Source organism: Schistocerca gregaria, chromosome 1 (genome assembly GCF_023897955.1).
Source record: "Schistocerca gregaria isolate iqSchGreg1 chromosome 1, iqSchGreg1.2, whole genome shotgun sequence".
Taxonomy (NCBI): domain Eukaryota; kingdom Metazoa; phylum Arthropoda; class Insecta; order Orthoptera; family Acrididae; genus Schistocerca; species Schistocerca gregaria.
The window spans coordinates 263604993-263626044 of record NC_064920.1 but is presented as its reverse complement, the minus strand read 5'-3'; the positions used below and the strand labels follow the sequence as shown (position 1 = coordinate 263626044).

The 21052-nt window shown below is 42.9% G+C and overlaps 1 protein-coding gene across 2 annotated transcripts in view; it reads right to left on the bottom strand.

The window, feature by feature from the left end:
* Window positions 1–3822: 3822 nt before the first annotated feature.
* LOC126339944 (uncharacterized) overlaps window positions 3823–21052 on the bottom strand; it is an 86726-nt gene continuing 69496 nt past the window's right edge. Inside the window, exons 7-8 of one of the 2 annotated variants that reach the window (XM_050001674.1) lie at window positions 20635–20800; window positions 3823–4224 (exon numbers count right to left, since the gene is read on the bottom strand). In XM_050001674.1, the coding sequence (XP_049857631.1) occupies window positions 4085–4224; window positions 20635–20800 (306 nt within the window). In that variant the 3' untranslated portion in view covers window positions 3823–4084. The remainder of the gene's footprint in view (window positions 4225–20634; window positions 20801–21052) is intronic. The other variant, XM_050001675.1, reaches the window with a different exon arrangement.

Below are 21052 nucleotides of genomic sequence, written 5' to 3'. Positions count from 1 at the left end.
AATATCATAGATTATATTTTATCTCTGTTCCTCCTAATATGGTGCTTTGGAACCATTTAGATATGATGCAATTAGCATAATCACAGTTATAGCTTTTATTGCAAATGGCTCAGGTGTAGTAGAGGCTGTGTACAACTTTCGACAAATGTGACAATATTCACCAGTTGGGATACTGTGCCAAGGCTTTTTAAATGGCAGTAGACTGTTTCCTAAAATCGATTTCTAACTAACACCATCGTCTAAAATAACCACGTGACGGAAACACAAACACACACACACACACACACACACACACACACACACACACACACACACACACACACACACACACAGCTTGCATGCTGCTCATAATATGCAAGTATAATAGCAGATCGAAACAAATATTCGAGCGAAATAAAATTGTATTACTTCTCGAAGTTTGTAATATTTCATACACTTTACAAATGCAGTTAGTTTTCAAATTAATATTTCCGCATCTAAACTTTCTGTATTTGATATTAAAATACTGGCAAGTTGTTTATTGGCACAATAACAACCCCCATAACCCATTACTTACAACCTGCCTCCGTGGCCGAGGACGCCGGCACAGTAGTTCAGCGTGTTCGATCAGAAGGATGGCTGACCTCTGTAATAAGAACAGCTGGGTAAGACAGCATGATTGTGTGGCGGAAGTGGCATTGGGGGACGAGGTAGTGGTGTAAAGTACCTGATCACTAGTCTTTCTCACAGTGTCCCGGTTTAAACACCTAACCTCTCTGCAGTGTCTCATGGGTGAGGACATGTGACACTGTTGATGACGTTCGTCTGTTGGGGAGCTAAACTTGGCGGCCCCTTCGCTGCTACTCGTGAGCGAGTAGGCTTTGTGCCGGCACATGGTTAGACCCTCCCCCTTCTCTCGCCATCAACATCATTCAACACAAATATTGCACACAAAATACACACATGTATTCGTAGTATTTCAGATATTGTAATAGAGCATATCGCAAATAAATAAAGAAACCTATAACTGTAATTGGCAATTACTATCGTCGATTATATTTTCCTGCTATTTAACATGATGCATTATCCGTGTTCCTATTAAAATGGTGCTTGAGAACAATTTAGGTGCGAAACATTTTACTTAAAGGTGCATTGTGATTTATATCAAGAGTAGGCGTGCAGTAAAACAGGTTGTCTATTTTTCTGTGTCCTTGCTTGCTTAGCTAACACAAATTTTGTGTAGTTATAAGCCTGGTCAGGTTAGTTCTACGGTATCGAAGCCTTAGACCTCATTTCTAATGTCAACAGTAATTTTTTAACTATTTAGGCATGGAAATAAGATTTGAGTACTTCTTTTCCAGCTGACAGTTATCTTTTAGCCTATAATTTGACGAATACGTGAGCATGCGGAAAATAATATTGTGGTACTTGATGTAAACACTGCAGTTTTTTGTACTGGTGACGTATCCTTCCTGACATTTTAGACTTGTAAGGAAAATATAACATTTGACAAACATTATAGGTGTGGTAAATAAAAAGGTTGAGGCTCCGTTGTCTCTCAGACTGAACCATCAACGCCACGATATATTGGCGATCACAAGCTTAAAGCAGCAGTTGATTCTGTTTAGAGCTTTTGAAGTTTTGGGGCGTAGTATTTGAAATAAAACTCATCTTGCAGCGTTGATAACAATATTGTGTCAATAAACAAGAATCACAGTTGCTAAAAACAATTAATTTGAGATTGTTTGGTGTTACGCTGTAGCACATCTATCGCACTTTGAACGTAGTACCAGTGCATCCATTTGTTGATGAAGACTAGCAGTACGACCGTAAAGGCGGCGTTTATTGTTCTTTCATGTTTTCGAAGATTTGTGTAATAGTATGCTGTGATTGGCTGGAGAGGGGCGAGGGGGTGCGGTTTTTTAATGCGATTTTGATTGTTTTAGTTTAATATTACGCCCTGATGAGCTAGACAGATATGGAGAGGAGGAGTGGGTGGGAGGGGGAGTGGAGAGGCTGAGGTGACGGTGGGGAGGGAGGGATCTTGGCTTGTGATCTCATTGCTAAGTTGACCCATCGAGAAGTCAGTAGCCTTAATCATGTGACGCTAAATAGTGGGCCAGAAGGTACACTGCAAACAAAATAGCCTGGAGTCCAAACAGCCAAAGTACATTATTCGCGTACAATTGACGAAGGATACTGAATAACTGCAAAGAAATGTAGCTCGTTTTGTATTATCACGAAATAGGAGAGGGTGTCGTGGATATGATACCTGAGTTGATGTGTCGATCGTGAAAACACTGGCGTCCTACTTTGCAGTGAGATCTTTTCAAGAATTCACTCACCAGCTTTCTCCTCTGGAATTTAGATAGGAAGAAATGATCATCGTAATACATATGGTAAGAGAAATCACACGGCACGATTTAAGTATTCGCCATTACTGCACACTTTTTCAGAGTGGAACAATAGAGAAATAGTTTGAATCGATGAACAGTCTGGGAAGCACTGAAGTATAAATGTGAGAGCAGTCATGTAGGTGTAGATGTGGAAGTGCGTGAAAGCCTGTTCCAGCGGGCTAATGGTCGTCCCTTGAGGCAGTAATTTGTGGAGAAACGTTCTGACGTATTTCGCTACTAACTTTTACCTGCTGCAGTCACTGTCCTAGGAACGACTGTCCATGACAAAGATTTCTATAAATGTCGACGTTAAGCCAGCATGTCTGATACTTGAACAAATCCCACTTACCGGTTGAACGTACTGTAAATCCTTGAGTAGGTAGTCTTTCCTTTCCACCTGCCTTGACACTAGTTAGATTCCTATGGTACTATGTCTTAACGTTGCGTCGTCTGGGCAACAAATCGTTCACAGATAAAGTTCACTGTAGTGTACAAACAGGACTAACATACCTGTCATAACCCGTCGCAAAGCACGTAATACCGATACTTTCGTGAAAGTTTATTATTTTTATTTAATTTCCTTCACAATTTCGGTAACATAGAATGGTTACTAAAGATAGGGTTTACTCGTGCTGCATGCAGCAATAGTTAACATATCGCTTGAATGGATCGCCGGGTAAAATGGAAGGTATATTCAACGATTAGAATATGTTCCTGACATTATAGAGGATCTGGCAGGTACATACAGTTTAAAAAAGATTAACACAAACGGTGGGGGAAAGTATCAAACCAATCAAAAGAGCAATGACGTACAAGAGAAGAAGTCATAATTCATTTGCGGTTTTTCTTTGCAATATTAGCACGCTGCACACCGGAAATAGATTTTAACTACGTTAGACACATAATGCACTTATTTACAGACTTATACAAGCAATTCCTTTGAATAAAGTTACCACAAAATTTATGTTTGGGTAAATCACATATTTACCAAACACATAACGAATCCATCGCATGGCAGTAGAAAGAAAACTGACATATTCCACCATGCACCCCCCTCCCTCTGCACCCACCCACCCGCACACACACACACACACACACACACACACACACACACACACACACACACACACACACACACACACACACGCCCCCCCCCCCCCCCATCACACACACACGGTCTAGGCTGTCCCACATAGCTTCTAGATCACTTTTAGCACCAGACCCCTGCTAGTGTGGGAAACATCTGACCAACTTTTACACAATAACCTAGATAACTGCAAAGTAGCAAACATTTCGTCCATAAGATAATCTAAAAGAGAAAGAAGCGTGGAAAAATAAAACCTGTTCCCTTCAACGCTGACAGACTGCAACTCGGAATGTTGTTCAAGATCACTCGGTTGATCTGCTAACTGTTAGAACTAACATATATTATTAAATATTTTGCACATTTTTTTCGTACGGGAGAACTACATTTGACAGCTTGTCTCGTGATTGATATTAATTCATTTTGACTGAGTGCTTATTAAAGTAAAGCTAATTCAATTTATTACAGAAGTAATACTACACCAGTTAACAAAGATGCACATGAGATACCAAGTGAGTTATTATGTAGACCAAAGCCATACGGAAGTTGCTGTGCATAGTAATCGTTGCCCTGTGAGACTGCAGTGAAGCGCAGAAGACGTCAGTTGCTATTCGTGAGAATGTGCTTAGGCCCTTCCTTTGACCCTCTCCAGGAGAGAGTGCCGCAGTTGCCCCCTGCTGACCTTTCCAGTGGCCATGCGAGGGATGGAGTCTACTACGAAGACACCCCCATGTAGCAGTTTCTCCTCGCTGCCCCGGGCTTTCTCTGAAATGCAACAGATGCCGCGTCTTCATTTCTCTGCAGTGAGAACTGTGGGTTATGTAGACAACAGTGGTGTAGCACATACGGTGGTCCCTCTTAATGATAGGTATGAGAACACACCAGATGTGGGGGTAACTTGCAGCAATGGTAGACGATAATAATAATGATAAAAACCACACCATCATATGTAGAAATAGTGAATAATGTTTTATTATAACTTAAAAGTTGTATCTAAGTAGTTCTCAGAGGATGGACTTATATCTAAATGACAATGTCTCTGAAAAATAAGTTTCAGAAGTAGCTTTGAACACACTAAGCTGTTGCAGATAATTTGCTGCGAGAGTCAAGCGTAGTGCCTGTGAACATCTTTGTTACAGCCAATGGAGCCCCGTAGAAACACGATACTATGTTACAAAAAAAAAATGTGTCAAATCTTATGGGACTTAACTGCTAAGGCCATCAGTCCCTAGGCTTACACACTACTTAACCTAAATTATCCTAAGGACAAACACACACACCCATGACCGAGGGAGGACTCAAAACTCCTCTATGTTACAGTTTGCCAAAAACAATCAACAGAGACAGATGTGATGCTTACGTAAATGTACACATCAGACGTTGTTGGCAGTGATAAATGTTTCCACTGTACGTTCAGACTTCATCTTGAGGAATGTTATGATGAAGAAACACATTTGGTTCGGGTGTCAACAAACTTCTGGAACAAGTGTGACAGCGGCTGGCACGAAGTCGGCTGTTGTATCTGACGACGAAACCGTAGGAATTAATAGGGAAAGTGTTACTCCTATTAACCACGTTAATAAAGGTTTGCATGAGCGAAATGTTTTTCTTAATTTGTACGTCTCCTCCCTCCCCACCCACCCACCCACCCACCCACACACACACACACACACACACACACACGCACACACACACACACACACAAAGCGAATGGAAAAACGTATGGGATCCGTTTTTTCACAAGATCCATCTTCATATTGGGTGCTACTTGGTGTTGTAAGTTTGACGTCAGTTAGTATAAGACAGCTAATAATCATAGGGCACTGTTGTCTGTATATCGTTTCAACGGACGTCCAAGTAAGTGTGCTGTCAACGCTTAAATTGTTTCCAGAAGTCGTGTTCGTTGACACTTTCCAAAAATGTTAGAAACTTTGCCAAGATTGCATTTTTCTTTAGCATTCGTAGTCAGTGCAACCTGTCAGGACTGTAGGTTAAGGCTCTTGGTGTACCGTATGTCGCTCACTCAAAACTACACAGGTGTGAGCAAAAATTTTGAAACACCAAAAACATATTACCATATTTAATATGGTGCAGGAAAGCCGCTGCCATTCTAAACAGTTTCCAGTCGTCTCGGAATAGATAAATACGGAACCTGTATATTTTCAAGCAAATCTTATATCATTAATTCTGTATAATAGTTCAGATAATGATAACCAAGGTAAATAGCGGTCTTGCACCGTTCTCTGCAAAGTTGACCACGAAGGATCAATAATATTTACATCTGCTGACTGTGGTGCCCGCAAGCGATGCAACAACTTATCTTGTGCTCACAAATCCAGTCCTGAATGCTCCTAGCTGTGTGATCCGGAGCAGTGTAGTGTTGGAACACAGCATTACCATTAGGGAACCAAAACTGTAGCATGCGACGAATCTGATCTGCCAAAATCGACAACATTTCACTCTTGTGACGTAAACTCGACCAGAAGATGGAAACACTGTGAAACAAGAAAAATCAGATGAAATGACATTTTTGCATAATTGCTTCATAGTCAAGGTTTTAAGCCTTCGGTGTCAAATTATCTACTTACTGGTATTTTCGTCACTGATGACTGGTTTTGGAATTACAGCTCGCCCTCAGTTCCCTGATTACGGAGCTCCGTACGTCTTGTTTCGGTGCTGACAGTGTTCGAGAGTGCGAGCATTTACTTGATCGGTGGCTTTTGCAGTGGTCCTCATATTTTTCGTTACAATCCTCTTTAATAACGGTCCTTCACGACCACTCAACCTACACTTTTGTTCACGTTGTGACTTAGAGGTAGATGCTTTTATGCTTTCCCTGCAGGCGCAACCTACAAGCTTGGATAGCATCTGTAGTTCCGTTCATGCGTTTCTTTCTCATGGTGTTTGCATATTTTTGTCCAATCCCTGTGCATTACACATGTCCGACGTGACAAGCAGTGGTAGGTGAAAATCACCCCCAGTAGCGTGGATGGTAATTCGAAAGGGCTGCAAAAGAACCGATGCGTCCCCTTTGAGACACATGTATTGGCTTGCTACGGAGCAACCTCTCTTGCCGCCAAAACTACGGTGTTAACCACCGTAATACAACATGAACAAATCGCAGGCCAGCACTTAATTGTGGATGTGCTCTTTAATGCAGAAAATAGACAAAGAGAGCCTATGTTGCAGAATATCACCTAGGGTGATATTTTCCTTATTCTACATACAGCTGATATAAAATTAATACTAAAGATTTGAGTAAGGTACAAGAAGCTGCCGGCTCCTGACTAGATAACTCAACCAAAGTTGTGCGAACATGTCTGCAGAGGAAGGGTTCGCAAAGACAGTTGTTGCTGGGACCTCGAGAAGTGCAGATGCGTAGACGCAGCATCAGATTTGAGTGACGTTCCACAGTATCTAGATGTGGCTCTTCCAATACTTTGGTCGTACAGCGTTGTGGATTCCTCTTAACTGTCAATTCGTGGTTTAGTTAATTTTCAAGGAAGAAATTATTAGAAGCTGAGACTTCTGATTTTCTACCGCAAGTCAATGGTTTAATTGTGTTAAAATACTAGTCTGATAGTTAACTTAAACACCTTGTATAATTAGAAAGGGATTCGGTCGGACGTGTGATACACTAAAGTAGATTTAAATGGGTGATGCTCATAGCAATAAAAATCCAATTTACATGACTTCCATGTATTTATTTCAGGATGACAATGTGCAACTATTATATACAGAGTGTTAAATGAATCCGTTGAGCACAGGGCACAGAGATGACAGTTTGGGTTGGGAAATACGCGAAACTGTTTTTTTTTTTTTAATTTCGTCCTTCATTACACATACACACCAGACATCCGGTCCATATATATCATTTCGGCTCTTACAGAATCTGTCCAGAGAGTTCTTCATCAAAATGCTGTGTTGTTGTTGTTGTTGTTGTTGTTTTTGTGGTCTTCAGTCCAGAGACTGCTACTCTTTCCTCTGTGCAAGCTTCTTCATTTCTCAGTACCTACTGGAACCTACATCCTTCTGAATCTGTTCAGTGTATTCACCTCTTGGACTCCCTCTACGATTTTTACCCTCCACGCTGGCCTCCAGTACTAAATTGGTGATCCCTTGATGCCTCAGAATATGTCCTACCAACCGATCCCTGCTTCTAGTAAAGGTGTGCCAGAAATTTCTCTTCTCCCCAATTATATTCAGTACCTACCCATCTAATCTTCAGCATTCTTCTGTAGCACCACATTTCTAAAGCTCCTATTCTCTTCTTGTCTAAACTAATGGCTACACTCCAAACAAATACTTTCAGAAACGACTTCCTGACACTTAAAAATCTATACTCGATGTTAACAAATTTCTCTTCTTCAGAAACGCTTTCCTTGCCATTGCCGGTATACATTTTAAATCCTCTCTGCTTCGACCATCATCAGTTATTTTGCTCCACAAAGAGCAAAACTCGTTTACTACTTTAAGGGTCTCATTTCCTAATCTAATTCCCTCAGCATCGCCCGACTTATTTCGACTGCATTCCATTATCCTGTTTTTGCTTTTGTTGATATTCATCTTATGTCCTCCTTTTGAAGACACAGTCCATTCCGTTCAACTGTTCTTCCAAGTCCTTTGCTGTCTCTGACAGAATTGCAATGTCATCGGCGAACCTCAAAGTTTTTATTTCTTCTCCATGGATTTTAATTCCTACTCCGAATTTTTCTTTTGTTTCCTTTACTGCTTGCTCAATATACAGATTGAATAACATAGGGACACACACACACACATATATATATTTGCTACAGTTGCGCGATTCAACAGCAAAGGTTTTTAGTTGAGCAGCTGTGTACATTGTATTTGTTATTAAATCCCAGAACCTTATAGATGGCCCTTATGAGTAATGAGGTGTAGCAAGTCAGCGACTCTACTCGTAGCGCCCCACAGGGCGGAGCTGCTGTAACTGTCTTCGCTGACGTACAGTCTATGGGGACGCAGCACTCCTGTTGTACTCTGGCTGGTGCTCTCTGAATGCTCGAAGTCAGCGAGCATTCCCTGTTCTGGCAGTTAAGTGACAGTTCCCTTAAAATGGTAGAGTGTAGCTAATGTACGAAGGTCGTGAGCCAAGTAGTGTAAGCCCAGCCAAGCCAACAAAATGGTTCAAATGGCTCTAAGCACTATGGGACTTAACATCTGAGGTCATCAGTCCCCTTCGAGCTAACAGAGTGCCGTGATAACGATTGTCTCTTGAGATGTACAAATAGCCGAAAAACATCGTAGGTATTAGAAGGCTGTGCTTTCAAATAGCATTTACAGTCAATATTCTAACAAAATACTTGTTACTTTTATGTAATTAAAGCTTAAAAATCGTCGAATATCAAGATTCGATTACGTGATCCAAAACGTTCTTATTGACTGAAGCTCTGGTGACGTCACCGACTAGGAGTAAGACGAAGCTACACGTGTGTTACATGTGTGTTCGCGGAAGTTACAAGAATTTTGCATACTGTTTCTGCGTACGGTTTAGCCTCTGGAAAAGGCAGTTAAACTTTTAACTAACAATAGATAGGAAGATTGTAACCACTAATAGTGGAAACCTTGTGAAAGTTGATCCGTTTTTGCTCCATTCGTATAGAGCGGCGATATGTGCAACAGTGGAAATTCTCTTCCCTGCTCCCTGCAACATCATTAAACTCGTTCGAAACTAAAGAATGAGAGAACTTTTGCAAATTGTTTCGTATATTCTAACTAGATTGTAGACTACCAGTCCTGAGCTAGAACCCAAAGAACAAACAAATTATTCTTGCCAAATCTTGGTGCTGAAACGCAAGAAATTCGGTAGACACACACATCCTAGCAGGCGCTTTCTGCCATAGTGGATAGTGTATCTATCAGCGGGGCCAGACGTCACATATTCGACTCCAGGAATTGTCATTTATCATTAGATATTTCACACGAAATACAAAAATAGCCTTAGCAAGGAGAACTTATTGTAGCAGTTTTTTCGATGGTATAATGTGTTATATATAGCTTCACATTAATCTTAATCTATGAAATGGACATCAGAGGATAAATACATTTGCTACCCGAACAAACAATTCGCATTTTTGAAAAGCATTGCTAGTAGTGTAGATACCGTCATACACCCACAGCACAACGAGGTTTAGGAAGATGACGTTTTCTGTACGGAGAGAAATAAAGCGTGTACAACATGCACCTAACAAGAACTTACGGGCTGCGATGTTCGTGAGTGTAAACTAACGTCATTGTCTGAAGCAGACTTACTCCATCTTTATGTAAGATAACTAAACTACAAAAATTTGAACAATAAGGGTCATAGCTGGAAAATACGAAGATAAAAAGAACTTAGTTTCTCATAAAGTAAAACGTGTGTGGTCACATTAACTACAAAATATCTTTTTGAACGTGACGTGTGTGAACAGCAATTGCAATCGTAAGCGCAAGTAAACAGCAAGGAATACACAGTAATAACTTGTTTCTCATCGGTGTGGTGAAGTGTTGTACTTCTGAATATGAGAGGATTGTCGGGTCAATTGACAAATAAAATTACGAGCCTGATATTGGATATAACGACAATTTTCACAGCGAGTTTTATTTCGCTGAATAGCGCTGTCCTTCCTTGTAACAGAGAGAAAGCATATCTCTAACGTAAACACATTTTTAATTAACTTATGAACTTGTGCATGGAAGCGGTGGCAATTTGCCGGTAGAGTGCAACCACATTTTACGAATATTCTCATACTCCTGAACATTCAAAAACAATTTTTCAGCTGTTTTTGTATACTGGGTGGGGAAAAATTGCCTCACGAAATTTTAACTCTGGTTAGCTGATGCCAGTAGGAACCAATTTTTAAAGTACGGAAATTTGGCGCCGCGCCCTCTGATTGGCCGTGGGATTGCCCTGTTGCCGTTCGTCGGTTGACGAGCAGCGTTATGGTTGTCGGTTCACACATGCAATCGTCCCTCGCCCCATCACTGCCCAAACGTGATACACACACGTATCGAATAGGTCTTGCTTTTTGTCTCCACGTCAAACGAATTCACACCTAAGCTTCGCTCCGGAGCGCACACACACAAGTCAACTGTGATTTAGTCGTACAGTAAGCATGGCGGCACAGTATTCGTCTGAAGGACAACGACCGACCGGAGTGGAAGAGCGGTTCTAGGCGCTTCAGTCTGGAACCGCGCCACCGCTACGGTCGCAGACTCGAATCCTGCCTCGGACATGGATGTGTGTGATGTCCTTAGGTTAGTTAGGTTTAAGTAGTTCTAAGTTCTAGGGGACTGATGACCTCAGATGTTAAGTCCCATAGTGCTCATAGCCAGTTGAACCATTTGTTGAAGGACAGAGAGAGATGTGGCTTTTGTTTATGAACCAACCGACGGTAAAGCGCATGAAGCTCGACGGTTGTACGAGGAACGGTACCCAGCAAGACGCCACACACACCCGCAAACGTTTACAGCAATTCACCGACGACTGGGGGGAACCAGGCCCGTTAGCGGGATATCATGGTGAAGGATGATGGTGGGCGGCCTCGACCACGACGGAAAGCTGCATTTGAAGAGGCCGTTCTCGAGCGCTTCGAGGAAGCACCTACGACAAGTAATCGAGCGGTTGGACAGGACATGCGGGTCACTCATCGGTTATTCTGGGAGGGTCTGAGGGATGACGGCCAGCATCTATTTAGTTTCCAGCCTGTTCAAGATCTGATTCTGTGGCGGACTATGAACACAGGCTAGAGTATGCCGGTGGTTTCTGCAACGTGTTGCACGAGATGCCGACTTCTCCGCCATTGTGTCGTTTACCGACAAGTGCACCTTTCATCGGGATGGCCTTTACAACACTCTAAACGTTCATTACTGGGTAAGCAGAAATCCTCACGTCAAGTGTGTCCACGGACACCAGAAACGATTTTTGGTCAACGTTTCGATAGGCATTGTGGGTGACCATCTGATTTGGCCAGTCCGTCTACCTCCTCGATTTACCAGGGCTTCACTTTTTGCAAGAAACTCTACCCAGCCTGCTGGAAAACATTCCCCTGGACATACGGCTATGCATGTGGTTACAGCATGTTGGGGCGTCCGCACATAACCGTCGTGCTGTGCGCTGATATTTAAATGAACTCATCGACGGCCGGGTATTTGGCAGAGATTCTCGTAAGCCATGCCCTCCGCGTTCACCAGGCCTCACGCCACCGGACTTTTTCCTGTCGGGATTCTTCAGTGTTCTAGTTCACCCACCCGAATGAGAACCACCTAGAACTGAAGAGAAATTAATGGATCGCATTCAGCATTCCGCCAATCACGTCAGGGCAATGCCAGGAATCTTTGAAAGAGTTCGGCGTAACACCGTTCGACGTTACCATGCTTGTGTCGCGTCGGAGGGTCGCCAGTTCGAGCACCTGCTTTACGTAAGCAATGTCCTAGCTACAAAAAAGGCCCTTCCGGTGCCGACATAATTCGTAGGAGACTAACAGCTTTTGATGGATTTGTTCCCGGTACATCATGAAACTGCAGTGGATGTGTCGGGTCCACGGCGGATTCGCCCCCGGAGTGGAAGGCTGGGGCACTACGAACGGGCGTGCCGGCCGCCTTGGATACATCGCAATCTCCAGCAGACAAAGCATTCGCGGTCGTGCGTTGTCCAGACCATCCGGCGACAGGGCAGTCCCACGGCCAATCGGAGCGCGTGTCGCCAAGTTTCCGTAGTTTACGGTGTGCGGTGTCTACCTACACAACATTACTAATTTTGATTCCTACTGGCATGAGCTATCCAGGGTTAAAATTTCGTAACACAGTTTTTCTACACCCTGTATGTATTTGTACACTGTGATACTACACAAAATTTGTAGACGATTTTCCAAAACGTAGATTAAAAAGTAAGACGTCACTAAACTAGCATTATGGCAGTACGAGCAGCGAGCTAGACAGTGACTTTACAGGCAACACATGACTCGAATGAAGCGTTTTAGGGGGCCTTCAAATTGTTGATTTTCTTTTTCGTTTTTAAGGGAGGAAAAAACATGTTAGCAGCCTAAAATACCCTATTACCGTGCGCCAAGGGTTGTTTGTAGGCGCTGTTACAACACCTGCGTTGATTTGGTTTGTTGAATTTTGTTTCTTCCTTCTTTACGACACAGTTGGTTAATCGTGAGACAACTGTCGCCAAATTCTGTATTGTGCACGCAGAGTTCTTGTCTTCGTTTATCATTGTAGCTAACAACTATGAAGGATAGAACGAATCTATGTCACAACATTTATTACAAACAGTGCAAATACAATTCTAACTTTTCTGCATGGTATCAAAGCAAAAGTCTCTCGGTCACAAAGATCTAAACTAAACAGTTAGCTTGTCCCAGATTCCAAGTTCATTCGAGATGTGCTAGCTTGTACGATATCGTCCAGTATGTAGACACACTGTAACGTAGCAGATTATTATGGGATAACATTTATTGCAGTACGATACGCAGACGTGGAGCCGGTGGCTGAAAGGAGGCCGCAGAATTGTGTCTTAGCGATGACTCATAACACAGCTGTCGCTGCGAGACAGCGTGAGAACGATCTACTGTGTCATCTAGTAAGAAGGTCTATTCATACCCCCTACGAATCTAAATAATAAACTATAGTAAATATTATCCAATTCGTTTCAAACATGGTATACTAGTTTTTATTGTTCAGTAGAACTCATGGAAATTTTGACTTTTTCTAAAAAAAAAAAAAAAAAAAAAAAAGGCTCTAAGCCCTAAAGGACGTAAAACCTGAGGTCTTCAGTCCCCTAGACTTACACCTAACTAACCTAAGGACATCACACACATCCATTCCCGAGGCAGGATTCGAACCTGCGACCGTAGCAGGTGCGCGGTTCAGGACTGAAGCGCCTAGAACAGTTCGGTCACAGCCTTATTTATAGTTTCAGAGATCAAAAAAATTACTTAAGTCATAAAACCGACACTCAGTTTCTCAAATTTTGTTAGGAATAATAACAGTTGGTCCTTTGTTATCATTTGAAATCATTAGCAGAATTGTCAGGATATAAGATAATTTAATGGGATTTTTTCTTTTCAGAAACTTTAGTAACTTTGCATTTCGTAGTATAAAATACACGAAAAAATAATATCTGGTTATTATGTTGTGTGAATAAACGGATAAACGGGAGTGAATGAGAGTGTGTATGTAGGACATACGTTAAAATTCAATATATTTTTCTGTAAAACTTGTCGAAATTGAACCGTGGGAATGATGTATTGTACCCACGTTGCTGATTACGTATGTCGAGTTGTGCGTACTTTTGTAAAAGAGCAGCCAGAATATCAGCTAGAAGTGTAATCGGTTTCTAAATTATTTCAAGACTATTTTTTCAATTCGATCTTTTTTGCTAAACATTATATTAATATTTGCATTTTGGACTGACGTAAATAACTTTCTGAAGAGTGTTTGGCTTATGCAAGTTTTGCCACGAGAATGGTCTAGAAGGATCATTCTGATTGGTCTGTCAAACTGATCAGCCAATCAGTATTAAGAGGTTCCCGCATACTGAAAGTTAGATATGCAGAGAGTGGACTAGCATCGAGATAGTCGCTCGCTAGCTAGCGGACGATTAAAGTCATGTTAGATATCACGGTACGCGTTATGTATAATATGAAGGAATATTGAGTTCCCCGCGTTTAGTACGATTCGTGACTAAAGCTGTTTCAGTTACGCACATTTTGATGAAAGCGGGACATTTCTGGATTGATTTGTTGGAAAGTCATGAGAGTGAGAGATTTCGGCCTTTAGTGAAAACTCCTCACGGCAAATTCTTTGTTCATTATGGACTACTTGGCGAGCACTTGTATTATAGAGAACCACTGATAAGACCGAAAGTGAAACTCAATTACAGTAGCAGATCAGTGATTGTTAGTTTGCGTATTCTATCGGGTCGGACTGGAAATCGATTTCTGGCTGCTTTTGCGTGTGAAATTTGTTGGTTTAACTGTGAACTGAGAATGATAGAGTAGTATCTCACTAAATGTGGAATTGATAGCCACTTCCAATTGCTGCCTAAGCAATAAAAAGCCATGTCTTGAAATTTTCGGACACTATTAAAATCGAAGTACGTTATACCACCGCCCGAAATATAAGAAAAGTTGAACTTGGTTCAAATGGCTCTGAGCACTATGGGACTTAACTTCTAAGGTCATCGGTCGCGCGGTTCCAGGCTGTAGCGCGTAGAACCGATCGTCCACCCCGGCCGGTAATTGAACTTGCAGGGACTGTTTCGCAGCCAGAGTTACACGGCCTCTGGATGGTAGGTATTACGCGGTGTTTTCTTCAACGCTGTCTTTTTTTTTTTTTTTTTTTTCAGAAGTCAAATGGTTGAAATTGTTCTGAGCACTGTGGGACTAAAAATCTGAGGTCAACAGTACTCTATAGCTTAGAACTACTTAAATGTAACCAACCTAAGGACATCACACACATCCATGCCCGACGCAGGATTCGTACCTGCGACCGTAGCGGTCGCGCGGTTCGAGACCGTAGCGCCTAGAACCGCTCGGCCACCCCGACCAGACCTAGTAAGTACCTACGATTGCAAAGTGAAGGGACGTCGAACGGAAGCCGTACTGAGGTAGGTGGACATTTAATAAGATCAGTACGAGGTACGAACGAATCCCTCCCCGCCGCAACTCGTAGACCACTGCAGAACTCCCAAGTGACTCTCGTTGTCAACTCTTATAGTACTCGTAGACAACCAACTGTAGCTGGGCAGTGAGACCCCCAAAATACGCTGTGAGAGGAAGGATTCTATCAGTCTCTAGTTCAGTACACGGGACTGACGTCCTAAGGTACTTCGGTCAAGTTGGTGCCCTTTGGCAAAGTTGGTGCCCCCCCGACCGTCTGACGGAAACTACTGCATAATGTCGCTATATTGCTTACGTATGCTGAGCAGGCAACCCCGCAGACAGCGCCGTACTGCGGGAGGTCGCATCGCCACTTGCACACAACAGACGCAATCTCGTAACATCTTGGTCTCGGGTGTTTAAAGAATTTGTTCCTGGTTGTTGGTTGTTGCCTGGATTGTATACGTTTTTGCCTCCTAGAATGATGTAAAAATGTAACTATTATTAGAACTTAGTTAGATCTGTAGAATTCGTGGTGTGCGTGGTTCCATACAACGACGTAAACCATACGTGGAACATGTTAACCTAAAATTGATGTTCTGTGTAGGTACAAGGTTGGTAAAGAAACCTCCTCATAACTCTGGCTATATAATTACATCTATACTTTTAAAATCAGCAGCTAATAAAAGTTAAATCTTTTTTTGGACTAGAAACTTACAAAGGAAGTGAGATAGTGCCACAGATTCCTCCAAAGTCGCAACATTTCATTTGCATCCACATATTCACCTGACGAAGGCAGTTCATACCTTCAAAATGAGTCGTGGAGATAAATAGTGACTGGTAACAGTAAACCTGTTGTTTTATTTGATATCAGTAATAGTCATGTTCTCACTTAAAGTTCGTAATATACATTTGTACTTTTTAAGGAGAACTGAAAAGTAATAGTCGAGAAGTTTACCTGATGCATATTTTTGAAAACTGTTTTAATAACGGCAACTGTTAAATTAAAGTACGTTGCAAGAGAAAGTATGAATGGTCTTACATTGTAGTTAATGTATTGAAGTTATTTTTTTAAAGGATAGGAGAGGGGAATACAGTCAACGTAAATTGCAGATACTTCTCCTCCAAATTCTACTGTAAATAGCGAACGGTGACATTTTTGTAATATTATAAGTTAGGAGTAGAAAGATCAGTAAGCTGTACTTCCCAAACCCGTCTCCCTTCTCTATGATAATTCATAAAGAAAATAGTCCTCGACAAAAAACTTATATTTGATAAATTCTTGGTCAAAGTTTGTCGGCGAATCCATACCAAATGAATTCGAAAAAAGTCTGAAAGCTTACGAAGTGCCTTACTCGAAAATTACGTAACCGAATTACGTACCAAAGTAATACCACTACTTTGAGAGAGAAAAGTTATTATACTTGATTTCGTACTTTTTCGGCACCTGTGAGTTGATAACAAGCAGTAATTGTAGAAATCTTTGGATCAACTGATTTAATCTCCTCACGTTCAGTTTAGCTTCCGTGCGTCCGTTACGAAAATCAGTACAAATTTCCCTGTCCCCTGTTGCTCAAAGCGGACAAGGGTACGCCTGAAATGGAACCTGGATCATTTTCGATGTCTTCACTGAGGAGTGCACGGATTTGCGTTATGTCTGATGTTTTTGTAGAAGAGGGTGGAGGTGGCCAAGAATCAATGCACAGACTCAGCTCGGAGGTGGGGCAGTCACGTTTTGCGCTGGTATCATGTCTGACGCCCCTCATAATTCTCCAGTGTAGTTAAGGACTATGCATTATAGGTTCAGAATCATCCCACATTCTATCCATTGCTAGAATCATAAAGCACGAGCACACTGACCGTCCAGGAGCAAGGAACCAACCGAACTGCCTGTGATACCTGCTAACGTGAACCTGTTTGATTATGGATGAAACCAGTAGAGACCTGCACTGCATCATCAGAAACTCTCTTCACAGACTGGGTGATACCAAACGTCAAAGACTAGCACAGTATTTACCAGCAAGTTTCAACCACCTTGTGGACATCACACAAAGGAATATCGAAACACACTACAATGCACAGGATGGAGGTACTGAGTGCTACCTAGCAGATGATTTTTATTTCACAGTCGAGCAAAGCGTTGCATTTTTGAAGAGACGGCTTCTATTTTTGTTATTTTTTCTGTTTATTTTACAGCAAAATTATTATTTTTAAAATTTAATGAGGCTTATTGTTTCGTTCCCTGCAGTCGTTGAACCTAAGCCTGCCGTTCGCTCCCTCCCTCTCCATACACCAGGACTCAAACGTTTGCAAATATGCAGTGGCGCAATACTTCTGAGCAGGGGCGATGAAAATGTTTTAATTTTCGCGCGTTGCTGTGGTGTACACATAACATAATGATGCGGTTATATGAGCGCAGGCATTAAGGCAAGGAACTAGTGTGACATTAGTTTCTTTCCGAAGTGCATGCGATAAGTGCGTAAACTATGTCAACTATTCTGTTTCCTTTTTTCTCTTTTGCCCACCGAAGGACAACACACGATCGACAGCCAACGGAGAATGAAGAATGTTTAAAGGGTAAAATTGTAACGGACGTCGCATGAAAGACGTGGTGGGCACAATTGTATATATCCATCGTTATTACTGCTTTTAAGGCATATAACTGTACTTTGCGGGCAGGAGTGTCAATTAGCATCATATTGATTAAAATGGGGATAAATAGACTATTTTGGAAGAATTAAAAAGGGGAAAGTAATACGAAACTTTATAACGGCACAGTATTACTAAGAAGCAATATAATGAAAAGTAATAAAAAGCAAAGTAGCAAAGACCTAGCGGGACAGAATGATATAGGGGCGCGTTTGTATTTTAATACATATAAAAGAACATGTAACACATTATTGAGCTCTCTGCCTTCAGTTATCGCGATCGGGCTAGTCGATGAAAAAGTGGTACGCGACTGCGAAATTCGTTAAGGAGATTATTTAAAGACTCTTCAAGCACGTTTAAAATACATTAAATGTGATGAAGTGATCAGAGACGGTTATTGTCGGATGGAGTAAAAATTAATCCGACAACATAATTCAAACTTTGTGTTAGCTGGGAAAAATACTCTTGGGAAACTATTATGGTTGTGGAACCCACGGAAGTTCTGCGCAACCGAAAGCTATCTACATCTACATCTACATGACTACTCTGCAATTCACATTTAAGTGCTTGGCAGAGGGATCATCGAACCACAATCATACTATCTCTCTACTATTCCACTCCCGAACAGCGAGCGGGAAAAACGAACAACTAAACCTTTCTGTTCGAGCTCTGATTTTAGTTTACGTAATTCTGCATTTTATAAAATGGTGAAACGCGTATGCGCGGAACATTAATAGAATCTTATCCTTGGGTGGTAACTGATACAAACAACGTGACAGCATTAAAAATAGTTCGCTTATTAACTACCAGATATTAATTAAGAGGACCTAAAATAATAAAAAAGGAGGATAGCATCATCACCTCCAATCCCGATTCATATTTCATATTTAATTAGTGAAAAGAGAAGTGTTAATAAACAAACAACATTTCAGCTTTATCCACGATTTCGGCTTCATTACGTAGTCTTGACTACATAATAAACAATATCTGTGGAAGTTGTACGCAACGTATGGTCATAATATTTAGCCAACCAATATTGTGGGACACCAAAAATGTAAATGCATGAAATTGTTCTTACAGCGGATGTATAATGTGTGAGTGCGACGAACTACACTCCTGGAAATGGAAAAAAGAACACATTGACACCGGTCTGTCAGACCCATCATACTTGCTCCGGACACTGCGAGAGGGCTGTACAAGCAATGATCACACGCACGGCACAGCGGACACACTAGGAACCGCGGTGTTGGCCGTCGAATGGCGCTACCTGCGCAGCATTTGTGCACTGCCGCCGTCAGTGTCAGCCAGTTTGCCGTGGCATACGGAGCTCCATCGCAGTCTTTAACACTGGTAGCATGCCGCGACAGCGTGGACGTGAACCGAATGTGCAGTTGACGGACTTTGAGCGAGGGCGTATAGTGGGCATGCGGGACGCCGGGTTGACGTACCGCCGAATTGCTCAACACGTGGGGCGTGAGGTCTCCACAGTACATCGATGTTGTCGCCAGTGGTCGGCGGAAGGTGCACGTGCCCGTCGACCTGGGACCGGACCGCAGCGACGCACGGATGCACGCCAAGACCGTAGGATCCTACGCAGTGCCGTAGGGGACCGCACCGCCACTTCCCAGCAAATTAGGGACACTGTTGCTCCTGGGGTATCGGCGAGGACCATTTGCAACCGTCTCCATGAAGCTGGGCTACGGCCCCGCACACCGTTAGGCCGTCTTCCGCTCACGCCCCAACATCGTGCAGCCCGCCTCCAGTGGTGTCGCGACAGGCGTGAATGGAGGGACGAATGGAGACGTGTCGTCTTCAGCGATGAGAATCGCTTCTGCCTTGGTACCAATGATGGTCGTATGCGTGTTTGGCGCCGTGCAGGTGAGCGCCACAATCAGGACTGCATACGACCGAGGCACACAGGGCCAACACCCGGCATCATGGTGTGGGGAGCGATCTCCTACACTGGCCGTACACCTCTGGTGATCGTCGAGGGGACACTGAATAGTGCACGGTACATCCAAACCGTCATCGAACCCATCGTTCTACCATTCCTAGACCGGCAAGGGAACTTGCTGTTCCAACAGGACAATGCACGTCCGCATGTATCCCGTGCCACCCAACGTGCTCTAGAAGGTGTAAGTCAACTACTCTGGCCAGCAAGATCTCCGGATCTGTCCCCCATTGAGCATGTTTGGGACTGGTTGAAGCGTCGTCTCACGCGGTCTGCACGTCCAGCACGAACGCTGGTCCAACTGAGGCGCCAGGTGGAAATTGCATGGCAAGCCGTTCCACAGGACTACATCCAGCATCTCTACGATCGTCTCCATGGGAGAATAGCAACTTGCATTGCTGCGAAAGGTGGATATACACTGTACTAGTGCCGACATTGTGCATGCTCTGTTGCCTGTGTCTATGTGCCTGTGGTTCTGTCAGTGTGATCATGTGATGTATCTGACCCCAGGAATGTGTCAATAAAGTTTCCCCTTTATGGGACAATGAATTCACGGTGTTCTTATTTCAATTTCCAGGAGTGTATATTGAGAAACTGAACATCCATTACGTACTTGCATGTTTATCTGCGAAAATTGTCCGTTTCGGTACATCAGCATAGAGTTCGGATAGAATCGCTGAAACATTGCAAACCATTCAGATTAATCGAACATCAAAATATGCATAATGCTGGTACCACCAGGATGTGTTCTTCCTCCTCAGCCCCGTGGCAGTAATTCAATTAATTGACGACCATTGAGCTAGCGTCACGAATTTTCAAACGTCCACTGCCATGAATGAAGGCGAGTGACACCACGAGTGTTAACTTCGATCGAGGGGTGTCGTCGTGATCGTATTGAATGACACTGAGCGGTTACAGGCAGTAAATGCTAAGTCCTTATTGTGAGTCTTCCACCTCTCCTCGCCTCACCTTTTACCAGCTGCCTCAGCTCGTCAGTAGTGACGGTAGCGCCCTGGGCGAGCACGACGAAGGCTGCTGGGTGCTCCTGGTCCTCGTCGTGCGGCAGGCCCACCACCACCGCCTCAGACACCTGCGGGTGTCCCAGCAGCCACGCCTCCAGCTCTGAAGGCGATACCTGCCGAAACATTCACTGCTCTGCACACCGTTGCAAAGTACATATATCATGCAGTTACAAACAATGAACTATGCTTGGATGTTGAGGTGGAGAACGAGGAGATACTACTTTTGGAGATAATGTTCGCCACGTCTGTGGCGCTGTGTAAGCTGCACGTCCCTCCTAGATTGTGCGAAATGGCTCAGGGAGGGCAGCCTATGTTGTCTGGATACAGGTTTGGTGAATCCAGGTTTCTTGAGCTGGGGTCTCGTA